This window comes from Cynara cardunculus, assembly GCF_001531365.2.
Source record: "Cynara cardunculus var. scolymus isolate 2C chromosome LG 13, CcrdV1, whole genome shotgun sequence".
NCBI classification, from domain to species: domain Eukaryota; kingdom Viridiplantae; phylum Streptophyta; class Magnoliopsida; order Asterales; family Asteraceae; genus Cynara; species Cynara cardunculus.
In genome coordinates, this window is record NC_037540.1 from 7,575,735 (window position 1) to 7,601,340 (window position 25,606).

Sequence of the window (25,606 nt, forward strand, 5' to 3'; positions counted from 1 at the left end):
ATATATAGTTTATTTCAAATACAACCTATCGCATTTGTACAACCAATGCAACCCAATAAATTGAAATATTTATGGAAATGATTAAAGTTCATTTATTATGATTTAAATATTTATGGAAGATGAATACGGTTCATTAATTATGATTAATACTTTATAATAGGAAAGAATCAAAATCTCTATAAAATCACATATTAATCAAATGAAATGGACGGTTGAGATTAGGTTGTATTGGTTGCACAAATGACCAGGGTTGTATAATAACCAACCTATATATATATATATATATATATATATATATATATGTGGAGGTTCAAACGAGAACCCCTGTGATTTACGAGAATGCGAGAACAATCTAATAACCTCAAGCTTTTTTAATTAATAAATTAACTTATATTAAATATAAATAAATTAATAAGGGCAGTAATGTAATTAATTAATTTTATAATTTTTATTTTATATTAATTAATCATAATTATCCCTTTTTTTCCTGCACGTTCTTTTCCACTCTCTCCTCTCCCTTGTGATAATTGTGTGATTGTGTAACCATAACCTATCGAAACCGTAATCAATGAAGTGTAATCATAACCTATCGAAACCATGAGTAATCGTTGTGATAAATGTGTGATTGTCTAACCCTAACCGATCGAAACTATGATCAAATTTAGTGCGCAAGTGATGTTATAATAGTGATATCACATAATTATCACACCAAATCGTTTAGTGGATTTCGCCCGTAATCTTTGTGATAAATGTGTGATCGTCTAATCCTAACCGATCGAAACCATGATCAAATCGAGTGCGCGCTGTTATGATAGTGATATCACATGATTATCACACCCATATCACACCAAATCGGTAGTCGATTTTCTAAGTTAACCCTAGCCGAGCGGAATCCTTGTGATAATTGTGTGATAATCGTATGATTATCACACCCATATCACACCAAATTGTGTTGATATAAGCGATAATATGATAATTGTGTGATAATCACATGATTATCACACCCATATCACACCCAAATCACACCAAATCGTGTCGATATAAGCGATAATGTGATAATCACATGATTATCACATGATTAACCGTTTATTAGATAATGATAATCATGATCGTGTAATCATATTAAAAGATTTTATGATATCATTTCCATTATTACCCTTTTAATTTTAATATTTTTTGAATCTTTTTAAATTTCAATTTTAGTTTTAAAAATATTTTAATTTTACTTTTTATCACAATATGTGGTTATTGGGTTGTTCTCGCATTCTCGTAAATCACAGGGGTTCTCGTTTGAACCCTTCCCTATATATATATATATATATATATATATATATAAAGGGTATATTTCAAATGCAACCATATCCATTTGTACAACCAATGCATCCCAATCAATTGAGATATTTATAGAAATGATAAGAATTCATTTATTATGATTTAAATATTTATGAAGAATGACTAGAGTTCATTAATTATGATCAATACTTTATATTACGAAACAATCAAAACTTTTATGAAATTACATATTCATCAAATTAAATGGACGATTGAAATTCAATTGTATTGGTTGTACAAATGTAAAAGGTTGCATAATAACTCAACAAGCTCTCTTTCTCTATATCAAACCATTTAACGCCACACGCGTGGACGTACTGCCAAAGAAAATGATATGCTGGCAAGTGGGCAACCATCAAAGATGTACTGAAACTTGAACGCGATGGATAACTCGAGACTCCAGATTTACGAGGGCAACCAATAAATTTTAATAGAAAAATCTGCAGAGCATTGGAAAACAACCAAATTTATCGCAAACCACTCACTAAAACAACCATCTAGTCAAGCAAATCAATGTATGATAAATGTGTGGGTACCCTTTACCGGATGAGGGATAAAGGTAGAATAAAATCCAAGCGAATAAAAATTTAGAGCATCAAACAATGGTTAATCATCTTCTTCTGTCAACCGCAAGACTCTCAAAAACTCTGCTCCTACTACCCTCCACTCCAGCAATGGTCAATCACCGCAACACCAAAACTATAGTTAAATGCTACATAATCACCAACATATATTACGCCATAATTACTATACAAACCATTTATCCAAAACTCTTAACCTTTCCTCACCCACTCAATTCATTACCTATTTACTGCAAAATCTTGGCACAGTCAAATATCTTGACCGTGGTTTGACTTCATGAACAAAGATCTTCAGAACTCACCTCCCCATTGGTTAGCTTCAGTGGATCTGATGCTCCCACTTCTTTGTCATCCAAACTCAGCTTCTGTACTGAAGCTTCTTCAACACTTGCTTCATGTGGAGCTTCTGTGTCCGCTTGCAAGCTGTTGGAAGATTGTATCCATCTTCTCCATTCACTACGCCTCCTTACCTTCTCACCCTGCAATTGCAAACCACATTTTGTAATAATTATGTAGAATATGAACACAATCTTGAAAACACAAGATATATATATATATATATATATATATATATATATATATATATACCCTATATATAGAGAGAGAGAGAAAGAGAGAGGACAAATCAAATATAAAGGTTACAAACCATGCAATTAAAATATTTACGGAAATAATGAAGGTTCATTTATTACGATTTGAAATATTTATGAAATATGATTAGAATTCATTAATTATGAACAAAGCCTTAAATTAAGAAACAATCGGGTATAATTACAAAACTAGATATTCATTAGACTAGATGAACGGTTAAGATATGTTTGTAACCTTTCCATGGTTTGTATTTGGTGTGTCCTACACACACACACACACACACAATACTAAAAACTCAAAGAAAAACAGTTGTTTCAAACCACTGTTTTTCAACAGTATAGAAGGGCACCTGAATTTCAACAGTAGCCGAATCTCTCAAGGAATTCAAAATCATTTGGATGTCATTTGTCAAACTTTGAACCTGAAAAATGATATCATGAATCAATACTTATGATACAATAAAGTAAGATAGATACAAATTGTAAAAGAATATAGCGAATTGGACACGAGAAAGACAGACGATTTTTCAGTTGAAGTTAGAGAAATGCCAATATGTGTAATTCACCAGCACTACATCCTCCATTTACTTGCACAAATCTTCATTAGTTAAGAACCTTCAAGTTCTGCAAATAATCTCTTCCATGTATAACCTCCCCTCATAACTCAATATGTGAGTCAACTTCCGGGCTATAAGTTGAACAACTAGAATATAAATTGTTAAGACTATTCTATTTTTAGTTCAATCAATCAATCATTGTTTTCAATTCGGTAAATAACAGACGCTCTATATTGTCATTGACCAGTGGCCGAGAAAAAAGAGGAAAAGAGCAAGTTGTATATTAGAGCATACAAAACACGAACACTGTATACCAAAGAAAAGAATGAGTTTTTAAAAGCAACTACGTCGTCCAACTACAAGACTGATGCTAAGACAACATGCAGACAATTAGCCATTAACCTAATCATGAACACAACTGGTATGCAAATTGGTAAAAACAAAAAGGAACACAAAAAAACATAGAGTGCCTAGTGATTGCAATAATACAAAATATATTGAATATAATGCTTCACATGCAACTTGTAGTTTTTACCAGAATGAACACTCGAAAATAATAAAATCCGAACGAACACTAGTCAACAACTATTATACACAATGTAGAGGTCAAACAACAATAACATCAGCATCTTTTTCTTGCAAAAATATCAATGCAGAAAAGCACCAGGATTGTAAAAAGCATTTTTTGTGCGCATTTGATACTTCTTAGTTCTTGCAATAAGTTCAAAATGATGATATCAGTTTCTTTCATGATTTAAGAAGCTTAAGTAAATGAAGTTATAAAGTGAAATTCACAGGTTAAGAGCGGACAAAAAAATTATTCTATGAAATAAACTTGAAAGAAAACAGAACTCAGAACTCGACGACACCTACGAATGATTTGCACTAAACGAAGAGCATAGAAACTACCAGAAACCGTATGCATAGCCAAAAGATACCCAAATGATATCATCTTAAAAGAAAATCTCGATTAACATGCAGAATTTTTTTGGTTGGAACTTTCACAGAGCAATAATCAGATTTTTTTTTGGTTGGACTTGGACAGTGTTTCTTGAGATTATGCTTCAGAAGTCCGTAAATATAACTATACCAAATAAACATTATACCACAAGACTGATACAATAAATTTAAAAAAATTCCTACTTACACAAGGACAAGTACATATATTACTTACTCGACGAAAACCAGCTATTAACGCAATAGGTACCCAGCCTTCCTCATCCATCTGTGACCTCAAAAAGTTATCTTTGACCAAATTAGCATCACTGTAACCAACAAAAGAATCACATCGCAACCAAGATTACCATAAATAAAGACAAAGCCCAAATATAAAGTCCATTAACAATGTAAAAGCACCTGAAATAATAATCAATCTGGTTAAGTATCAAAACATGCAAAGGAGGATCCATAAGAGGGACAAACATGGAGGACGAAGGTGCATGAGGAAGAAGAGGTGCACCCCTATATGGCTCCGGAGGTAGTGTAGGAACATATATATATGATGCACCCATTTCTGCAAAAAGATTGAAACTATCAGTGTCAATTTATCTAACCTGTTATCAAGAAGCAGATCACAAAAGAACTTACCATAACCCATAGGGGTTCCATATGGTCTTAAAGGCTGAGGAGGAATAAATGGGGCAGGACCCGGATGAGGTGGTCGAATGAATCCCCTAATCGGTGGGGGAGGTGGAGGAACCATTTGATGCACATCTCTAGCAGCAGGATTTCGAGGGCTGCGCCAATCTCGATCATGGTTATGATCACGATTGCCACCATAACCATTGTTAACATAGGATCCTCCATCACTACGTGGCCGAGGACCATAATTATTCCTCAAGGTGGGATTTCTTGGTGACCAGCTATTGCTCTTAAAATGGGGAGGTTCTCTCACAGGGGAGTCTAAAACTGCTGGTACTAAATTACCATAAGACATGTCAAATAAAGGGAACGGCGGCGGCAATGGTGGTGGAGGGGGCGGCCTACTGTAGCCTGTGGACGCACCACCAGCACTTCCACCACGTCTCATATGCCGCTGTCGAACAGGATTCATATGGTTTGGATTAGAATGAGAGTTTGCATTAGTTCTAACATGTTTTTGGGGTGGTTGTAAAACTGCAGGTGCCTGAAAAGAAGCGATTAAACAAACAACATTATGAAATACATAGAGAGAACAAAGGTTCTATGCAATTAACATCCAAATAATGTGATTTAAGCCAAAATAATCAAGCCACGTTGTTATTATTATCTACGATCACAGCCATTAAAGCGAACCTGAGAAACGGCGACTGATCCATCGGAGATCGGCTTAGAAGAAGACTCTGAAGAAGAAGATAACGATTTCACTCCGGGACGAGTCGACTCAGATAGAGCGGGCCAAGAAGCAGCACCCATCACAGGTGTAGTAGTCCCATCCACAACACCATTTGCCGAGGGCTTGTTCCAAGCCGACTTCTTTACACCACCAGCATTGCAATTATTACTACCATCAGACCCCTCCTGTTGAGTCTCCGCCGCCGTAGTCACGGCCTCCACCACCGTTACCGGATCAGATAAAACAGGATTACTTTCAGCAACCCCCGGCGAAGGAGACGAAGATACCGAATCCGGCTCGCTTCCTCCGCGTACAACTTGCGCCCAGGCAGAAGGTAAAGTTCTAGGGCCGGAAGGGCTATTAAGACCACCGCCGCCGTCTTCGCCGGAATGGGTAATGGTAGCAGTAGATGCATCGGCCGTCATGGGATTTCAAAATTAGGGCAAACAAAATTGAATCTTTTCCTGAATCGAAGACGGTAGGGTTTGATTTTCAGTCAATCCAAAACAACAAACATCATGAATGGTAGAAATTTTTGCTCAAATCAAAGCTACAGTGATCAAAACAGCTAATGTGAAATCGAATAGTGATTAGAAGAAAAAAGATTAGGGTTTGTTAGGGTGAGTGATGGAGTCGTTGTCAACGACAATAGCCACCAAATGCTTACTTGTATTCCGTCTTTCACTATGGTTTTGCGTTAGAAGGGGAACGAACGGGAAAAGATGAAAGAGAAAATGTAACGAAAGTACGAAACAGAGGGGTTTTTCAGGGCTCAGTTTTATTTATAAGCATCAGGCCCGGCCCATTATCAACCTTTGCCGGGCCCATTCAGCCCAAATTTATATTATATATAAGATCTTCTATTTTAAAAAAGTTTATCTATATATTTATACGATATGATTTTAAGATATAACTGATATTAATACGTTAAAGCCATGTAATGATGTAACCGTTATCAATACGTTAAAGTGGCGTAAACGTTATTAAAACATGTACATATCGTTGAGTGGTCAGATAAAACTTATCCGTTACAAGTTCTCTTTTTGCTTTTATGTTAATTGAAAATTTAAGATTCAATGATAAGTATGGTGAAAAATTGTTAATTATTTAACGTATTAACAATTTTAGTAATTGGTTGCAATATATATAAAGATTTTGGACACTTATAGGAGATCAACTTTCCTTTTTCACCAACCATGGCCTCAATCAATACAAACTCGCATAACTCATGACGACACGAGAGTACCTCCTGCTAGACCAAATGAAAACGTACTATTCATGTATTGTGCGGTTCGTTAGACACCAGGAGTGATAATATGTCAGGTTGGGTTCGGGTTCAACTCATTTATTAAATAAATTGAAAATCTCAATCCAGTCCAACTCATTTAATTAAATGAGTTGAGATTTTTCAACACAACTCAACCTGTTACCTAAATGAGTTGACAGCAGGTTGATCTGTTTACGATTTTCTTAATCCAACTTGTTAAATAAATGGGTCGAACCTGGGTTGGCACATTTAATTTTAACATTTTAAATAAAGAAAGGAGAAAAAACCGAGAGGGAGACAATTAGACAAATGTTGGATGGAGAGAGAGTCGAGAGGAAGAAAAACGTTGCACGGAGAGAGAGCCAAGATTGAGAGACGGACAACAGACTTGAAGAGTTGGATTGAACTTTAGAGGCGATAATGGAGTAATGGACTATAGGGTTTTCTTAGAGTTTCATGATGATTAAGAGTAATGGGGGTGATTGGAATTTGGACTTTCATCTCCGATGGTAGGATTTTTAATTAAGAATAAAGCAAAATAAAAAATTAGAATACTAGATATAATATTTAGAATAAAATAAAATTATATAATATTTTAAATGGGTTGGAAACATGATGTAAACGGATCAAAAATAGATCGAAAAATTAAACCCAATCCAACTCATTTATTTAAATGGGTTCGACGGGTTGACCCATTTATCTAAATAGGTTGAAAATTTCAACCTAACCTGCTAATTCTGGGTTGTGGTGGGTTTGAGTCATTTTTTGCCACCCCTAGCTAGATCTGAACCATCTATTCAGTCCGTTAAAAACAAGAGCATGAACAATTGTTTACAGAAAAAATGGGTAAATCCAGACTGGATTGTTAAAATTAACAGGCTTAGGGGCCGTTTACCAAATATTTACCCAGTAAGCGCTTACCGATAAAATTTAACACTATCATTTACTTACCGAATAAGATTTTAGTCCACCAAAATGACATCGTATGCAACAATTTACCTGGTAAGCCGTAAGCACTTACCATGGTAAGAGTCATCGCCTTCACTTACCGGGTAAGACTTTTGGTCCTTGTCTCGCTCTTACTGGATAAGATTCTTGGTCTTTATCATATTTATCCGGTAAAGTAATGTGACTTGATAAGCGCATATTTGAGTGGCCCTTTAGACTAAAAAAAATCCGGACAACCATTTCTGACACATTTATATTTTTATTGTTAGTTAAAAATGATTACCTTCCACTTGGCTTGGATTCTCTCTAGTGCTTACCAACCGCTTTTCAAATATATATCAAATGTGATTCGTCTTGATACTGAAATATTAGGTGTTGACGTGTTTGTTTATTTTTTTTAACCTTGTGGCTAAAAATTAGTCTCAAGTGTCTAATATCTCATTTATCTAGGGTTCGATTTTAGACGTACACAATAATTATGGCTATAGGATTTATCAGAGTTGAATTCTAACAGTCACATCTTGTCGAGATTAATTCAGGCATATCATTATACACCTTTAAAAAAAGATGATATCAAAGTACATGTGGCATTGAACCTTGTGGCTAAGAATTAGTCCTAAGTGATTACTCTTTGCTAACATCCATCTCGTTGATAAAAGGTACTTGGGATTATTTCTCGTATCTACCTTAATACCAATCATGAGCTCGATAAATGGTTATATCTATATTTTAACAAACAAGAATTAATTTTTTTTTATTATGTGAAAATTGCTTCAAATACTGTATCTATGTTAATTATTTAAAATCGAACAAAAAAAATCCGATGATTGAAAATGCTAAGTTTTCAGCAAATTGTAGTGCGTCTTATCCATTTTTAGCAGTATACATACACGAGACACATAATGGGTGATACATACAAACACTATACCATGTACAAAAGCTTGGTGGTGGAACATATTGGAGTTGCTTACGAATTTAAAGGGAAATTTCAAGTTAAAGAAATTCACCGTCCTTTTTTTTAAATAACATGTAACATGCATACAGATTTCAAAGAAAATGAAGAAGCTTACACCATAAAGCGAAAAGTTGTTTGCTTCTCCCTAACATTAAAGAGAGCAAGGGATACCCACACCCACATACATACGTGCATGATGCATATGCACACGTATACATCTAAATAATAGAGTCGGTTTTATCGATATACGTTCATTTCTAAACTCCAATAAGATTGTATACGTGTTCATAGTGAGAAAGGGGTCAAGCATCTTATCGTTTGTCCAGATGAATACCTCTCAAGCAATATCTGAAATCAGATTTCAAATTGACACGTTAATTATCTTAATTTAAACTCTAATAATGCTGTTCACAACATTCCAAAAAGTTGGTTTACTTAAGGACAAACAACTTCTACCAAATCTTAACATCATGATTCATGATTTTTGGAAAAAGGAACATATGAAAATTACACAACTAAAACAAGTAAGATGTGTTACGGTTTTATTATTTCTTTCTAAAAGAGGAAACATATTTCTAGGAATATAACAATCAAAGTTAAGCCAAGTCAAGCCAAGCCGCTTATTTTTCTATTTCATTTTCGTGAAACTTCTTTTGGGAAGCTACTTGAAAACTAGTGGTTGTAAACGAAAACAAGGCTATGTTTGTTCCAACTCAACATCAATAATTTCATAAAACCATTGATTAGATTTTGGGCTTCAATTATTATTTTGAAGACGAAATATCTAAGATGAGATGAGATATTCGTTCACAATAAAATCGGTTTTATAAGATGTTAAATATGTCTAAATGTTGTAATAGACTGATCTCTAAGATCGAAGTTATATGACCAAATAATCGTGTATCCTATATAAAAGTGTTACAATAAGTCGACAAACGTCATCAAAAAGGTTTTTGACCTAGTAACCATCATTCTTCGAGGTTAATGATTCGAGTCTCATCGTGAGAAGTATGTGTGAGTTCAATTTGCTATATACAAGTATTATATAATATGACTAAATACGTCATAACATCCAATTGTAACATCTTTACATAAAATATACAATAATTTAAACCTATAAACTTAAATTCTATAAAACAGTTTTTTTTTATAATATTTATACATATCTGACATTTTATATAAACAATTTCGTTATAATGATTAAAATTATAGAATAATATCAGATGTTTGGGTTAATTTTGAAACGTCTAAATGTAACCTTAATTAAACAAAACACTTGTAATTATATATAGTTTTTGTTGTCTTTCCTTGAAAGTATTTGCATAGATTAACATCTTAAGGTTTTTGTTTACAACCGCTCATTTTTTAAGCATCTTCTTGAAAAAGGATCACATAATAAGCGAAACACAAGTGGGTGGCGTGGCTTACCTACTTATTTCCTTGCACACATAAGTTGCTGTAGCTTGGATATATCTTCCATATACATATACATGCTTATAATATATATATATATATATAGAATGAGGTTCTAGAAAAAAACCCTTAAAAAAACTAAGAAATACTATAGTAACCATTTATTTGTATGATATATATTTATACATATATAAGTGATTGAAGACGTTTCGTGATATCTATATATGTATGCACATTATACACGTGTATATCGGACACGCATTCTTATAAAATGAAGATGTTATCGTTTAAACTTTTTCATATATATAATATATAAAAACCGTTTTAAAGGATGATATTGGTACAACAAGACATTCTTTCTATTGGACAAATTTAAAGAATTTTCTTTTTAGACTCAAATGATTGTCTAATCTCCATCACCAATTCATCTTCTCCAACCCTTAAAGATCTCTCTCTCTATACATACATACATACATATATATATATATATACACACACACACATTCATTCATATATTATACGCGTGTGTGTGTGTGTCTCTATCTATCTATATTCTCTCTCTTTGTTGGTAAGATAACGTGGAATGTAAGCAAACGTGTGATAAAACAAAGAAACAAACTTTGGAAGTAGTTTCTTGTTGGCAGACTATAAATACACAAGATCGCTTTCATGTGTAACCTCTTTTAATCTACTTCAAGATAAGTGGTTTCCAGTTTAAGTTCCATGACAAAGATCAATATGAAGTTTTCCAACTTCAAGTTTTCTTCATTCAGATTCAGAGGTATGTGTTTCATATCAATTATCCTTCATATATATATAAATCATCGTATAATGTTTTATTAATATTAAGGTTAATTTTCATTCAGGTAAATCTGATAAACAGTCCACAACTAGTTTCGTCAAAGAGATGGATGTTAATCAAGAATACCTCCAGGCATTTAGGACCAAATCTTACATAGATATTTGCAAAAAAGTACAGACCCACATTGGGTTCGATGAATCATCATCTTCTTCATCTGTTCATGATCATTATGTTCATCTCTGTGACATCCTTCTCGAACCACAGAGCGAAACCATAGCCAACCTAGCCGAGACCTTCGGCGTCCACCATCTAGTCCTTGATTTCTTCGAAGCTGGTTTAGAAGCATGGCATATATGTGAACAGCTTCTTGAATCCGTCCATCAAGCCAATGCCAATCATCGAAAAGTCAAAAGAGTCGTCAAGCTATCCCAACGGGTTACGGACGCTAGACGATTCACAAAAATATACGAAGAACTTGCTTCGTATTCATCATCCGCGAATCCTCTGTCGGCTTTCGACCCAGAAAAGTTTCCCAAATTACACACTGACCATAAACTGTTGTTAAAGAGGTTAACCGCAAAGCACACAAGGATCAGAAGAAAGCAAAAGCTCATCACTTTTTTGAAAAAGTCTGGCGGTTGCGCTCTTATAGCTTCATATGCAGTTTTGGCCGTTGTGCTGCTGGTTCTCGCGTGCCATGGATTGGTTGTGACTATAGCGTCTCCAGGGCTGATCGGGTGCTTTTTGGGATTGACCAAGAAGAGAGACACAGGCAAGACAGGGGTCAAGATGAGTGAGCTCAAGCGGGTTGGTGTGCAACTAGATATGGCAGCAAAAGGGATTTACACAATGATCAAAGATCTCGACACAATGGGTTGGCTTGTGGGAAGATTACAAAATGAAGTTGAATTTGGGAGGGCAATGGCCCGTAAATGTGTTAGAAACCGAAATCCGGATGTGTTAGAGGAAGTGATGAAGGAGTTTAGGGTTCATGAGAGTTGTTTCTTGGAACAGTTGGAAGAACTTGAGGATCATATTTACTTGTGTTTGCTTAATGTTAACAGATCAAGACGACTCCTAGTAGAAGAAATCATGCCCAGATGAAATAATCTAGTTTTTCATAGCTAAACAATTCAGATTTCATGCGTCTCAATTGTGGGAATTCAAAAATCAAACTATTTCTAGATGCAAATTGTAAAGAAAATTGACAGTAAAAATGTAGCGTATTGTGTATGGAGCCCTTTTTACCGTAAGGCCACTTGTGTCGATCATCTTTATAGAAGAATCATGGGCAGAAGAGGCGGTCGAGATGGTTAGAATCATTGGGAAGGTTAGAATCATTGGGAAGGTTAGAATTGTCTCAGCTTCTTGTACTCATCAAAGGTCAAGAAAGAAGCTTTGCTCTTGAGCCAGTCTGCTGGTTTGGGCATGATAATAGCAATGTATCCTTCTCTATCTGCCTGCAGTTCAGCATAAAGCAGGTGATTGAATAAGAATCTTGAAATGGCTTCTCCTATTTCAAAATGTTGGTCCTTTTAAGGTTTTGGCATATCAATTGGTTTTAATTATTATAAATTTCTATTCCTTTCTTTTATCCTTGCAGGTTATGCAATCTTTTGGAAAAAATTCATAATGAGAAAGAAAGATTTAGGGTATAAAAGAAAATGTATCATTAAATGCTCTTTAATTAGCTGCACTAAAAAAAATTGGTTTTACAAGACGTCATATATGTCTTAGGGGCCGTTTACCAAACACTGAACCGGTAAGCGCTTACCGGTAATATTCAACATTATCATTTACTTACCTGATAAGATTTTAGTTCACGAAAACGACATTGTATGCAACAATTTACCTGGTAAGCGCTTATCAYGTTAAGAGTCAATCGTCCTCACTTACCGGGTAACACTCTTTTCCTTGTCTTGCTCTTACCGGGTATAGATTCTTGGTCCTTATCGGATTAATCTGGTAAGGTAATGTGAGTCGGTAAGCTCTTACCCAAATAAGAGTTTGGTAAACGGCCCATTAATGTCCTAATAGACTACTTTAGAAGACTTAAGTTTATAGAAGTAAACAATTGTACTACCTATGTAGAAGTGTTACAATAAGTTTAATAGAAATTTTTTAGGAGTCCTAATACGTTTTTTAGGATACTTTTAAGACAAAGTGTCATATTAGCCTTTTTTTAAGAATATTTTTGAGAAATTCTATGAATACATCTTTTTTTATAGGACACTTCATTGATGTTTTATTTCAAAAGTGTCTTAAAGAACTTGTTAGAACACCCAAAAAACATCCTATCAACTTATTGCAACACTTTTACATATGGCGCACAGTTGTCTGGTCCTATACACCTAAGTATTAAGGAACTTGGACATATTTTATGTCCCATATAACTGACTTTTTTGTAGTGCTAAATGACTAACATCTGGAGAAATTGAAGTAACCCATATATTCGAACAGAGCGAGTATTAAGTACACAGGTGATTTATATAAGACATAGCATATAACTCCATAATTGAGTATAACATGCGTATTGCAACAGTATGCTTACCGCTGTATTCAGCAACTCTGGCTGCTTTATTAACCGCTCGTTCACTTCCAATAAAGAGCCTTTTATGCAACATCTGTCAAAAGCCACTCCCAAAAGTTCAACATTGACATGTAAAGCCACATTCATAGCAAGCTAGGAAATTACACTGATTTGGGGAATAACTAAATCTCAGATAGAAAGAAAATTGAATAAAGAGATAAAACTATAGTCTATACTCCCTAAGTTCCAAGTAGAAATCAAAGGTTTGACTTTGGAAGTCAAAAGGGCATCTTTGAGATGATAAAAATTTATTCAAACTTTGAAATAGTTTCATAGAAATCATTCAAGTACTTTGATAAGATGGTGCTATAATTGTATAGAGAGTTCATATTGTGAAGTTGAAATGCACCATGATTGAAGTCAAAAGTGGACTCTTTGACTGGAACAAAGGGAGTACAATCTTTCGCATTATAACATAACAAAAATGAATTTCTTGGCACATTAGAGAGAACTTTCTGGATATAAATACCAAAATGATTAATCTATAAAGCATAAAACAATGTTAAAAATAAAATTTTACCTCGCAATATAAAAAGTATTGTTGGTGCATACTTTACATAAAGCCGTGTTGGACTCAAAATGTTGTGCATTCTGTGAAAACAAATCAACATAGTAATTTCAGAAACTGAAAAAACATCAGCCTCACTCGTTTTGTTGATGTGAGAAAAACTGCACACGGGAAAAAATAACGGATCAAGTGCAAGGTATCTCATAGATAAGATAGGTACCCTCTGACTTTTGAGGCCAAACTAGCTCGTTGTCAGCTTCAAAATTATATAAACCCGATAAAATGTCGAGAAAATGATGCATTCTATGAACTCAAAAATGGACAGACACCCAATTCCTAAAGACTATACAAGAATAACCATTGCCAACTTTTTGAAAAATATTACCCACAAAGAGTCGTGTGTAATTTTCACATTCGCCAAGTTTTCTTATCTGGAAAAGGCCTCACTTCTTTTTACCTGATCTAATACCAAATTAGTAAAAAAAAAAAAGAAAAGGACACATGGAGGCACTGTTTGCATATTGAAATGATAAATGGTTGACTTGATGTAACTTTTTGAGTGTATCCTCAATAAATGGTCATTTTCACGTATTGAAGCACCAACCAAATCTTATGCTACAACAAACAAAAACTAAGTTCAACCAATTGGATCGGTTTTTTCACACGACTGCAATCTTCCATAACAACTGCAAAACAACTGAAAATCTTGGTTGGCAAAAAGGATTGGAGGTTCAAGAATGGATGTACCCTTTTGCGCTTCCCAGTGACCTTGATCTCACTGCGGTTAGACTTTCCAACATTAAAATCCACGGAAGTGACTCCTCCTTCATCCTTAAAGGCCACATGACCAGCAGCCAAGCCAATAACACACAAGCTTTATTCAGAAAACAGGAAAGGGAGACAGTGAACACTACCGACCAAGGTCCATGATAAATCATATAGAGAAAGAAACATTCAAATTAGGGGTAAAATTAGATAAAATCCACCATGAAACGTACCACATCCATTCCTAACAGTAATGATCAGACGTACAAAATGAATTTTTCTTTCTAGTTGTAATTTTCTAATCAATGATTCACTTTCTATTATCTATTTTGAAGATTGGAATCTTTTTACTGAGGATTTTTTGTCTTGTTCTATTTTCAGTTGGATTTTTGTATATGATTTTCTTTTGCAAATTCATAGGTTTGGCGCCCCTTATTGGTATATCGGACTACCATTTCTTTTGCAAATTCATAGGTTTGGCGCCCCTTATTGGTATATCGGACTACCATGTGCCATTCCATCACCAGAGGACCCCTCTAAAAGTTGTCTTTGACTCTTCAGGGGAACTTGAGGCAACGGCAACCTACAATTTAGAACCTAACACTTGTGCAGTCTTTATACTTCCTATCTTTCTTCTAAATAGATTGGCCTCCTCTCAATAGTGCCTTTACTAATCCCTCTTTATTTTGCCTTTACAAATTTCCATGTCAGAGGCAAGTTCGAAGGGTCCAAAACCATTGCAAATTCGCTGCTTGCAAGTCACTAAAAGTGGCACTATCATAAGCGGCAACACTATCATATTAATATTGAATATTAATATCCATGTAGCACCATGCTTTTTGTTAGTCTAGCAAAGAAACCATATAAAGTTTATATCCTGAAAATAACTCATTTGACCACGAAAATCTCTTTAATGTTTGGAGAAACGACAATGAATTATAGAACATTTAAACCCATCACATATGACGATCCACAATGTTCCTCTTTAAATAATATCTTCAAAAACTACATACCTCTAGTTCGTAATGATCTGCTATTTTCTTTATCATTTCGCTAAAATTCACTGTAGTTCCAAATTTTCAGATTTTAAATTCATTGCTACAAATAATTGTTTCCAGCAACGAGAAGGTCCAATTACACAAGTGAAGGTCCAGCCTTTTCATTGTACAAGAGGGGTGCAAAAACAGAGATAGTTCCAAAATTCTTACCCATTTGCATGGCGATAAATATATTGATCGTGCTCCGGCTTCGTAAAATCTAAAAAGATTCAAAATACAAGAATGTAACCAAAAATCATGATAGAAAAAGGGAAAAACAAAGATACTCCCTTTGTTACAGAAACAAACCACACTTTGATTTTGAATATTTGATAATGAACCAAGTACCTCTTAAATCAACTCATATAATGCAGTTAAAAATCAGCTTTCCAAAGTCGATCCCTTTAGCACAATTCATTCAAATAATTTAAATAACTAAATGAAAGCAAACGGCCTAAAACAATTTCACTTCATATCAAAAGATAATTAAGCCCAAAATAAGCATATGCACATTTTAACATAGAATTTGAAGCTCTTTTTTCCCTTTTCTTGTGAATGAAGAAATATAGATACAAATTCAAGGAACCCATGTGCATGCTTCACGCAGAAGTAAGTTGCATGGGTTGTTCCACGATGCAAATTGCAACTACACTTATATTAAACACCCCAAAATTGATACTTCCTCGTCCCCAAGTTAGTGCACATTTGATATTTTAGAGTCAAATTAGTTCAGTATTTAACTTCAAATTTCATAAATACATTTTAATTACTCCACATTTGACTTCTAAAATCATATAATTAACCTCAAATCTAGGTTGAAAAAAATAGTAGAATCATATATTGGTGCTTCTTCGTGAATCAAATTTAAAAAAATTGAAGGAATTGGTTTGTGAAATTACATACCAGGAACGAAATATGAAACGAAATTAAATTCGATTGCAGAAGGAGGAGAGATTGGGAGATGATTGACGTTTGGCAACAAAAGCTCCTTTAACTCCTTTTCTCCGTCATCTCCTTCACCATCAACGACCACCAAGTTGTCCTTAACGACTACCGGAACTTGTAATTCTTGATCGGCGGCACTACCGGAGTTTTGGCTGGTCATTTGAACTGAATCGAATTTGTAATTTAACGGCTAACCTAGCGACAACAAGATTTCCTCCGATTTGTTTGAAGACCCGATCGGATACATGGTCCCGGTGGTGATGATTAATTAAGATTTTGGCAGATGGGCTAAGATACCGAATATTTTGGGCCAAAACAATCCACCCCAAATCAAATATTTCTCGATGATTTTATTTTATGAATGCAGAAAATCGAGTATCGTAATATTTTATTTTAGCAATAAATCATGATTAATCGTAGTATTTTTATAAGATAACGATTAAGTGATTTAATTTTTAAAAATAATTATTGAGTTATTTTACACCGTTTACCAAATATTTATCGGGTAAGCGTTCACATTCACTTACTTATCATATAACATTCTTGACCATTAAAATAGACTGTTGGTAAACGTTTTAAATCGAATAAGCACTTACTATGTAAGAATCGTATCTCAGTTATCGGGTAAGATACTCTGTTATTGTTATGTTTCTTACCGAGTAAGTTTCTCAGTCTTTGTCATACTCAATCGGTACGATAAGTAATATCGGTAAGTGTTTACCCAATAGAAGTTTAGCAAGTGATCCCCATAATTTTACAGTTATTAACGCTTAGATTGAAACAACAATAAAACGTTCTGATTGCCTCTTTTTTGGAAACCTCAATGTTTTGCTTACTTCAAAATATCATATGACATCTTGTGTATCATGTAACCATTTATTTTTATTTTTATGACGACTTTTAAATGTGATTACTCATGTTAAGTTGTGTCATTTAATTACTTTATAGACCTTTAAATGATTTTTATGTCGCATGTACAAATATATTTTCTTTGGTTGAAACAAAATTTAAGAATCAATTCACATCTTAACATGTTCCATTGTCGTATAAAAAATGGAGTCTGTATTTTTTTGGAGCTTTCCTATTAAATTGGTCCCACAATCACCATAAAAAGGTCTATATAGCGTGAGACAACTTGCGAGTCAATCAACACTCAACTCAAATAGACTTGGCTCAAATTCGACTCGACTCGACATACTAACGAGTTGAGTGTTGAGTCGAGTTACCTAATACATGACTTGAAAAACTCATGAGATACTTGATTTTTTATATATGAGTAGCTTTAAAAAATTAATTAGTTTTATAATATAATTCATAAAATATAATATAAAAGCAAAATTTAAAAAAAAAAGGAGAAAACTAATCATTTATTTATTTTATTAAAATCATAATTGAAAAAGACCAAATAACCAAAAAACTATTGATTGAAGTTGTCTCACATTAAAAAAGAGATAGGGGTTGTTTGTTTACCTCTTAATAGTTCCATTAAGAGGCAACCTCTGAATCGTTAAGAGATGAATCTTGTTTGGCAAAATAAAAGTCTGCTTCTTAATGGTTCTAAAACCCTCTGAATAATTTTGTATCCTGGATCTCCCTTAACCATTAAGAGCCCTAATTTCATTGTACATAATTATCAAACAATTATATTTCATTTTGCACTATATCATGAGAGCATCTTAATCATTCTGACCACTTAATCATTCTGCACTAAACCATTCAGCAATTGCCAAACAGAAACGAAGGATGAAGGTGTTATAAAGGAGAGAGAGTGAATGTAGTTTGTAACTTTGTCTTTTTTATGATGAAACTTGACGTGCATCATTTGAGTTTTATAAAATTTAAGGATTACTTTTAAGTTTTATAATTTATAAGGGAAGATCCTAAAATTTCATACGGGTGAGTTTGATTCGGGTTCGTGCTTGATTCGAGTTCAAGTTTGAGACTGATTCGAGCTTCACATGAATTCGAGTTCAAGTTTAAAAAATGGCAATCGATTACCTTTTAACTACTCGAGTTTTCAAATCAAATTCGAGCTTGAGAATTAACTATGTAGTTCGAATCGAATATCTCAATACTCGAGCTCGACTCACATCATCTATATCTTATCCTAGTACTCCAACAGTGTCTAGGAGCTTTCATCTCAAGACCCAATATCTATCTTAGGGGTTGTTTGTCAAATGTTTAACCAGATAAGCAGACCAAGTTATGTTATCTTACCGGATGTATGATAAGAACAAAAGATCTTACATGGTAAAAGCAAAGGCGACGACTCTTATTTCGGTTAATGTTTATCGGGTAAATTGTCACGTACGATATCGTTTTGGTGGAATAAAATCTTACCTTAACCAGTAAGTGATAATATTGAATTTTACCGATAAGCACTTAATCGAGTAATATATTTAGCAAACAATTCCCTACTCTTATGTGTGTATGTGTGTGTGTGTTTTTAAAGCAGTTTGTTAAAAGATATGATTAAGTCAACATAAAGCAAACTAAATTTTGTTAAATCCCAACAAAAATATTACTAAAATGTAAAGTAAAGTGAGGACATGAGCCAATTTGTGGAAGTTGGAAAGTGTAGAGGGCTGAATGCTTAATTGGGAAAGCATTGAACTTATTTGCAGTTTAGGTTGATATACATGACCATCGCAATGTTTACTGTTCAGTCACTTGGAATTTGGAAAGATGATTAAAAAACGCAAAATAAAGTAAATGGGTACTTGAAATTATTATATTACTTAATAAATATAAATCGGAATAAATGGGTACTATAAATCATTAAAAACTATATTATGTATTTGCTTACAATCACGTGACACCCCACCTCCTTCCATTTTTGCTACCCTCACATTTAATTAAATATATTCCTGCATACATTTATATTTTAATTCGAATATAACAAATCTTATACATGACTAATAATAAATAATTAAATAGAGTTACTTCTTTTACAAGCTTAATAATCGTAAAGATTAAAAATCACTTTTTATAATTATGGAGATACAATATTTATATAATATTATTTTAATATACATAAAATAATATTGAACATTTCACATATAAAATAATTCTGACATATATATTGTATTTTATATGTTTTATTTCATATATAAAACAACATATAAAAATTAGATAATAAATTTATACAATTTATTGAGTTTATAAATAATTAGGCATCTAATTAATTAAATGTGTAAGGTATGTTTATACTCGTTTTTTATTGTATGGTGTATTTCGTTCACGTACGTGGATATGTAGAAATATAGTTGCATCATTATATCATTAACTATAAAAATGAAGATATCAAGGAGAAAAAAATTCTCTCGTTGATCCGTCGTTAAAGGGGTCTTCCGTCGTTGATAATCCATCGGTCAAAAGCTCGTAGGTAATGCTATCAGCGAGGGAACGTTTCAGCGACGGATCAGCTAGGGAAACTTTCAGCGACGGATAGAGAGAGAAACTTTCAGCGACGGATCTGCGAGGGAAATTTTTAGCAATAGATTTGCGAGGGAAGCTTTCAGCGACGAATCAGCGAGGATCAAGGAGGGCCTTTTAGCGAAGAATTTTCTCTTGCTAATCCGTCGCTAATGTTTATTAATTTAAAAATAAATAATTTATGATTACATAATTCCTGTATTTATTTATACAAAACCTGAACATAAAATAACAAACCAAAACTGTAAAAAAAATATTAAAACTAACCAATCAAAAACTAGTAATTAATTAAATCTATAGTTATTAATTAAAAAATTAATTAGGGAACTGATTTAAGGCATTTTCCTCCCAAATCCCTCACAGATCTGTAAGGAGGTGTTTGGTTGATGGAATTTGGTGGAATTGGAAGGAATTGGAATGTCCAAATCTTTGACCAAATTCTAAATCCATGTTTGGTTCACATAAAAGATGTAAAGGAATCCTTCCAATTCCATCCAATTCCTTAATTCATTGATTTCACAATTCCATCGCATATACCACGGATTTCAAATTCCAATCCGACAAACTCCTTAGCCCTCATCCATTCATCGACGTTGTATCTCGATTTGCTTTGTTCTGCTATGCTCGATCTCGTTTAAAGCTAAGAATGACAACGGGCCAGGTTCAGGCCGGTTATTGGTATCCCCGTCCCAGAAACCGATAACTAAAACCGTTCTCATGACCGCCCTGATCCCGTCGGGGATCTTATCGGGTCCCGCGGTTTCCCCGATCCCCGTTGGGGAATTCGTGAAGGTAAAAATCATCTTTTTCCCGTTCACCGTTGGTTGTAACCGAACCCGAAACAGATCTAAAAATCCCCGTTAAAATCCCCAGATTTAATATATATTATATATATGTATATAAATTAAAATTAATATATATATATATATACACATATCAAGCCGGGCCGGGCCGATGATCACCGTCACCACCCCCGTCCCCGTTAAAATCCCCGAATTTGTCCCCGATCCCTGCCCCGTCCCCGATAAGATGTCCCCGAACCCAGCCCGAAAGTTTCGGTTTCAGTTTTTTTTTCCTGTAATTTTCTCATTGAATTCCATGAACGAAACAAAAAAATTCCAATTCGGTTAAGAATTCCATTCTAATTCCATCGAACCAAACGCAATCAAAAGATATGATCAAATTCCATCAAATTACATTACATTCCCTCAAAGTCAAATTCATTTGATGAATTCCAATTCCATTGAATTCCATTCTAAGGGATCAGCAAGAGAAATCGTTTTTGGCCAATTCTTACTGATCCATCGCTGATCAACGAAGGATAAACGAGGGAACTGGTTTTTGCCTTTCCCTAGCTGATCAGCGATAGATTTTCTCCGTTGCTGATTTTCGTCACTGATACCTTGTTTTTTAGAAGTGATCGATTTTCACAAAAATTATGTATTATTACGATAAAAAAAAACATAATCGTTTAAATAACTTATAATGTTAATAACTTAATATTAATCAATTTTAAAAATATATAAAAGAAAAAGAAGAAAGAAGAATTAGAGTGCTTCTTATTATTACATAAACACATAAGAATACACAACTATATATAACCACCCCAATTCATTACCACAAGAATTAGGGAAACTTGTTTCGCTCCTCAAATCCATATACTTATTACATAAAAACTCCCCCCAAAAGAACAAAACATGGCGGGCTGCTTCTATAAAAAGAGTTAAGCATGCCGCTGCCAAAACCTCAAATCCTAAGCCCTGAAGCACAAACGGCATTTTTATTTTCTTTTTTAGAATTGTAAAAGGCTTGAGAAGGTTTGACCGAAACCCCAGTTTGCAGGGACGATATTCGGGAAAGTTTTGGTGACACCATCGGTGGTTGTGACCATGAACGACAAAGGTTGGCCGTTGAGGTACGAATTTGATTGCCAGTTAGCTCCCCAATTTCTGGACATCGGCACCCAGTCACTTTTAGAGCCCTTGACCTTCACCGACTGAATCGCTCCGGCACCTCCAACGTTGGTTATCAGAACAAGCTCAAAGTAGTCTCGTCCGTTTATCGTGAATCTAACTCCACCGTGTTTCTTACATGGTACTCTGAAAACCAATCAAACGAAAAATAAATCAATCAGTGAAATCCCTGAAAAACATTTAGGGACCGTTTAAGACGTTTATAATGCATCTGCCGATGTGTGTGCAAGTGATCAAGAAAGATGGGGACCGGACCTTTGGAAGAGAACGGGGACGATTCCACCTTTGTAAATGCCGATTTTCTCCCAAGCAGGCTGAGCCATATCGAAATGCTGGAGGGGTGGATTGCACCACCCTCCGGCATTGCTAGGCTGATCGAAATTTGGTGGGCAAAAGTTTGTTGCGGTGATGGTCACAGACACACCTTTCTTGCACCATTTTGGGTCTGCCTTGTAATCACATATGATCTTGTAGCACTGGCCGCAAGAAGCACCTTCGTTAAAAAGAGCAGTACTCAATGCAGCAGTTCTTGTACCATACCCACTCGAGTACAAGTTACCATATCCACAAGCACCCCCTGCACAATACAAGTTACGATCTCTAAGACTCGCATTTGGTATGTAAACAAGACACAGACTAGTTTTCTGTCTAGTGCTTGGTACGCCTATCAAGACACAACATGAATGTCACTAAGTTTATCATAAAATGGGATCAGTCGGTTCAGAATTTTCTTTCAACAAGGTTTAACATGTCATTTTCATATACAAGAATGTCACTAAGCTTATCATAAGGTTATGTTGTTAATAAAGTTCCAAATAAAATGCCTAAAGCAGTAGTAAATGTCTAAAATATCCCTACAGCAAAATAAAATCTTTAGCATCAATAAACTATGAAGATAGTAAGCATACCCATTGTTCCTGAAGCATCACTGCCTCCATAAAAGGTTGCATGACCGTTTGTCCATGCTGAAGCCGTAAAAGCATGGACATAAACGAAAAGGTGGCAGATAGCAGGTAGCAAAAGGAAGAAAATGCTGGCCATTTTTGTGGTCTGCAGAAGATATGAAGCAAATGAGGAAGAGGAAGAAGAAGAAGAAGATGGGTTTAACAGATGAGAAGAACAACTACTTAAATAAGGACCAACCCAACAACGTCACATGTAAATCTGCAAGTAGAGAATGCAGAGAGGGTTTTTAATTATTATTTGATTTATATATATATATATATATATACCTCTGCACAAGGGTGAAGAAATTCTGAATCTGATTCAATCATTCCCACTTTCTATCTAACCATTTGTCTACATATCATTCACATGGCTTCCCCAGCAGACGAGCCGTGAATGGATCAAACCCACAACCCATGGAAATTACTTGAAAGCAATGTGTTTTATAATATGAAGAGCGACTAACTTATTATAACTGGGTTTTCTTAGTTAAAATATGTGTGTATGAAGAATTAATGCACAGGAATCACCTGCACAATGAACCTTTAATGTTGTGTTGTTGCTAAATGAAGAAAAATGCATTAAATGCATAGGTTAAGTTGCTTAAAAAGATAAAAAAGAAATGGAGTTTGACTGTCACATGGCTGTAGTTTGACCTTTTGTGGATCCAAATTCTAATAAAGTTAAAGGATGCACTGCACAGTGCACATTATATCAGATTGATGTGGTGAGGTGGGGTGCCCTTATTTGTGTGCAGGCTTTGTATATAATTAAAATAAAACAAATATTTGGATTTAAGATCCCTCAAATATGTCATCTTGTTGCAGGTTGACACGGAATTGCTTTTTGAAGATACGCCATTTTCAAAAACTGATGATTTAAACAAAATATTTGAGTGGAAATTGTGTTTTATTTTAATACAAACCTTTAACTCTTAAATCATTGTATTTGGCTTCAATGAGAAGAATCTTTTGAATCAAAATAATGTCATTAATGCTCACGATCATATTACATTATGGGAAAAAGTAACTTTAGCTTTAATTTCCTAAAAAGAAAAAAAAAACCATTTTTTTAATGATTTGGAAACTCCAAGAAGAAAATATATAACTAAAACAACCTTAAATATTTATTAACATATATTTGTTTCACAATATTATGTGTTATATGTATGTGTTGTAACTTTTTATTTGTTTCTTAAACATGTAAAAAATGTTCATATTGTGAAACAAACTCACTGTAAAATAAATATAAGTTAATGAAGACCCTAAATCCAAGTCATAGATGGAAAAAAAATCATATGAACGATGCACCGGTTCTCAAAATTTTATGGGTTCTTAAATGATTAGCCCCTAAATCTATATTTTTAACTATTTATCAAAACAACACAACGATTTGTATTGATAAATGAAGTTATGAATGGAGTTTATATTTCGTGATTTTTATAAGCAAGGTGCTTAATGCATATGAATTTTGAGATCGTAAATCATAGTTGTGCTTAAAGACTCTTCATGTAAAAAGAAATTACTCTAGAAAAGTATTTAGGAAGATAACTAGAAAAAACAAGTGATTAAATTTTGAAAATGGGTGTTCTCAGACTTCATCCAGACTATTCTCATGTCAAGTCGTAACTGTAGGTTTCGTCCACAGACCTGTTGTAAATCTCTCAGTAGCCACAAACACATACGTATATAACAAGATCCAAACCCGGATTGATTTATCATTCTCTTGTCTTTATCCACCACACTACCATCCTTTTGGTTAAGTGATTAAACCTTGCGATCATTGTATTTGCCTTTTTTTTCCACCATAAATCATCATTATTGTTAAATTAAAATGTAAAAAAAATCACACGAGAACAATGATTTACTAATATAATATAACCAAAAGTATTCATTCGTTCTTTTTATATTTTCACGAAAACAGTGATTATTTGTAACAAAAAGACAAATACAGTAATTTAAAAAAGTAAATAAACATAGAAAGCCTCCTTACAAAATTGTCGTGTAACATGGGGAGGGAATTATGTAGGCATATAATTCATCTTGTCTGCCCTACAATTTGGGTTAATGATTGATCTAAAGAGGACTTGCTAAGAATAAAAAATAATATAGAAGAGTGTCGGTTCATCTAATTAAATTTTACTTTTTAATATCTTTTCAAAGTTGTTTCAAACTTAATTACATATTTATATTTGTAATTGATAAGCTTATATTTAAACATGTTTTTATAATAAATCTAGTACATATTGTAATGTTTATATAGCTTATAGAACCCCTTTAATTTAGTTATTGATTGGTCTTTGATAGGTACAAAAAGGATGGATTTTAATACCAGCAGAGCATATATTTCGAAACTGTTACAAGGGCAGGCATAGTTTTCTGAAGGAWTATGAAGCTGAGCATATTTATGAAATAGGTTCTGGACAAGGCATACGAATTCAAATGGCGTTAAATGGAAGCATATTTTATCAAATGTTTTTAATAAAACCCCAAAAACAGCAGCCCAGCCCAAATCAGAAGGCGAGAGAAGCGAGAGAGGTAGTGCGGCTGCAAGAGCGGGAGATCATGGGCAAGAACGAGAGACGTGGGCAAGAGATGGAGGTGCGATTGAGGAGGTCGTGGGTTAAAAGAGGGGCTGTTCGAGAGAAGA

At 34.1% G+C, this 25,606-nt stretch overlaps 4 protein-coding genes across 5 annotated transcripts; 1 reads left to right on the plus strand and 3 right to left on the minus strand.

The window, feature by feature from the left end:
- Positions 1–1,830: 1,830 nt before the first annotated feature.
- LOC112524180 (la-related protein 1C-like) lies at positions 1,831–6,069 on the minus strand. 2 transcript variants are annotated; one of them, XR_003070369.1, is made up of 7 exons: positions 5,335–6,069; positions 4,648–5,185; positions 4,417–4,573; positions 4,235–4,325; positions 2,854–2,925; positions 2,137–2,392; positions 1,831–2,044 (listed from the first exon to the last, which is right to left on the minus strand). XR_003070369.1 is itself a non-coding variant. In XM_025133884.1 (7 exons), the coding sequence occupies exons 2-7, from the start codon at positions 5,797–5,799 to the stop codon at positions 2,189–2,191; spliced, it is 1,527 nt and encodes a 508-aa protein (XP_024989652.1). In that variant the 5' UTR covers positions 5,800–5,838; positions 6,042–6,067; the 3' UTR covers positions 1,831–2,188. The 2 variants fall into 2 exon arrangements, 1 of the variants encoding a protein (XP_024989652.1); XM_025133884.1 differs by having other exon boundaries at positions 1,831–2,392; positions 5,335–5,838; positions 6,042–6,067.
- Positions 6,070–10,680: 4,611 nt separating this feature from the next.
- On the plus strand, positions 10,681–11,882 carry LOC112524381 (UPF0496 protein At1g20180). Its single transcript, XM_025134172.1, has 2 exons — positions 10,681–10,738; positions 10,824–11,882. Exons 1-2 carry the CDS (start codon positions 10,681–10,683, stop codon positions 11,861–11,863), a joined length of 1,098 nt encoding a protein of 365 aa, XP_024989940.1. The 3' UTR covers positions 11,864–11,882.
- Positions 11,883–11,894: 12 nt separating this feature from the next.
- LOC112525381 (FAM206 family protein) lies at positions 11,895–16,889 on the minus strand. The gene is made up of 6 exons (XM_025135495.1): positions 16,563–16,889; positions 15,831–15,879; positions 14,605–14,731; positions 13,870–13,940; positions 13,311–13,383; positions 11,895–12,219 (listed from the first exon to the last, which is right to left on the minus strand). Exons 1-6 carry the CDS (start codon positions 16,762–16,764, stop codon positions 12,109–12,111), a joined length of 633 nt encoding a protein of 210 aa, XP_024991263.1. The 5' UTR covers positions 16,765–16,889; the 3' UTR covers positions 11,895–12,108.
- Positions 16,890–21,812: 4,923 nt separating this feature from the next.
- On the minus strand, positions 21,813–23,053 carry LOC112525380 (expansin-A11). The gene is made up of 3 exons (XM_025135494.1): positions 22,921–23,053; positions 22,268–22,589; positions 21,813–22,138 (listed from the first exon to the last, which is right to left on the minus strand). Exons 1-3 carry the CDS (start codon positions 23,051–23,053, stop codon positions 21,832–21,834), a joined length of 762 nt encoding a protein of 253 aa, XP_024991262.1. The 3' UTR covers positions 21,813–21,831.
- Between the last annotated feature and the right edge of the window lie 2,553 nt (positions 23,054–25,606).

Coding starts and splice junctions, on each gene's coding strand:
- LOC112524180 (XM_025133884.1), bottom strand. CDS start 5,799: ATGACGGCCGATGCATCTACTGCTACCATTACCCATTCCGGCGAAGAC. Junction 4,574..4,647: donor TGGAACCCCTATGGGTTATG/GTAAGTTCTTTT, acceptor ATCTTTTTGCAG/AAATGGGTGCATCATATATA. Junction 2,926..4,234: donor TAATAGCTGGTTTTCGTCGA/GTAAGTAATATA, acceptor ATCATTTTTCAG/GTTCAAAGTTTGACAAATGA.
- LOC112524381 (XM_025134172.1), top strand. CDS start 10,681: ATGACAAAGATCAATATGAAGTTTTCCAACTTCAAGTTTTCTTCATTC. Junction 10,739..10,823: donor TTCTTCATTCAGATTCAGAG/GTATGTGTTTCA, acceptor ATTTTCATTCAG/GTAAATCTGATAAACAGTCC.
- LOC112525381 (XM_025135495.1), bottom strand. CDS start 16,764: ATGACCAGCCAAAACTCCGGTAGTGCCGCCGATCAAGAATTACAAGTT. Junction 13,384..13,869: donor AATACTTTTTATATTGCGAG/GTAAAATTTTAT, acceptor GGCTTTTGACAG/ATGTTGCATAAAAGGCTCTT. Junction 12,220..13,310: donor CAGAGTTGCTGAATACAGCG/GTAAGCATACTG, acceptor GCTGAACTGCAG/GCAGATAGAGAAGGATACAT.
- LOC112525380 (XM_025135494.1), bottom strand. CDS start 23,053: ATGGCCAGCATTTTCTTCCTTTTGCTACCTGCTATCTGCCACCTTTTC. Junction 22,590..22,920: donor TGATGCTTCAGGAACAATGG/GTATGCTTACTA, acceptor TGTATTGTGCAG/GGGGTGCTTGTGGATATGGT. Junction 22,139..22,267: donor GTCCCCGTTCTCTTCCAAAG/GTCCGGTCCCCA, acceptor ATTGGTTTTCAG/AGTACCATGTAAGAAACACG.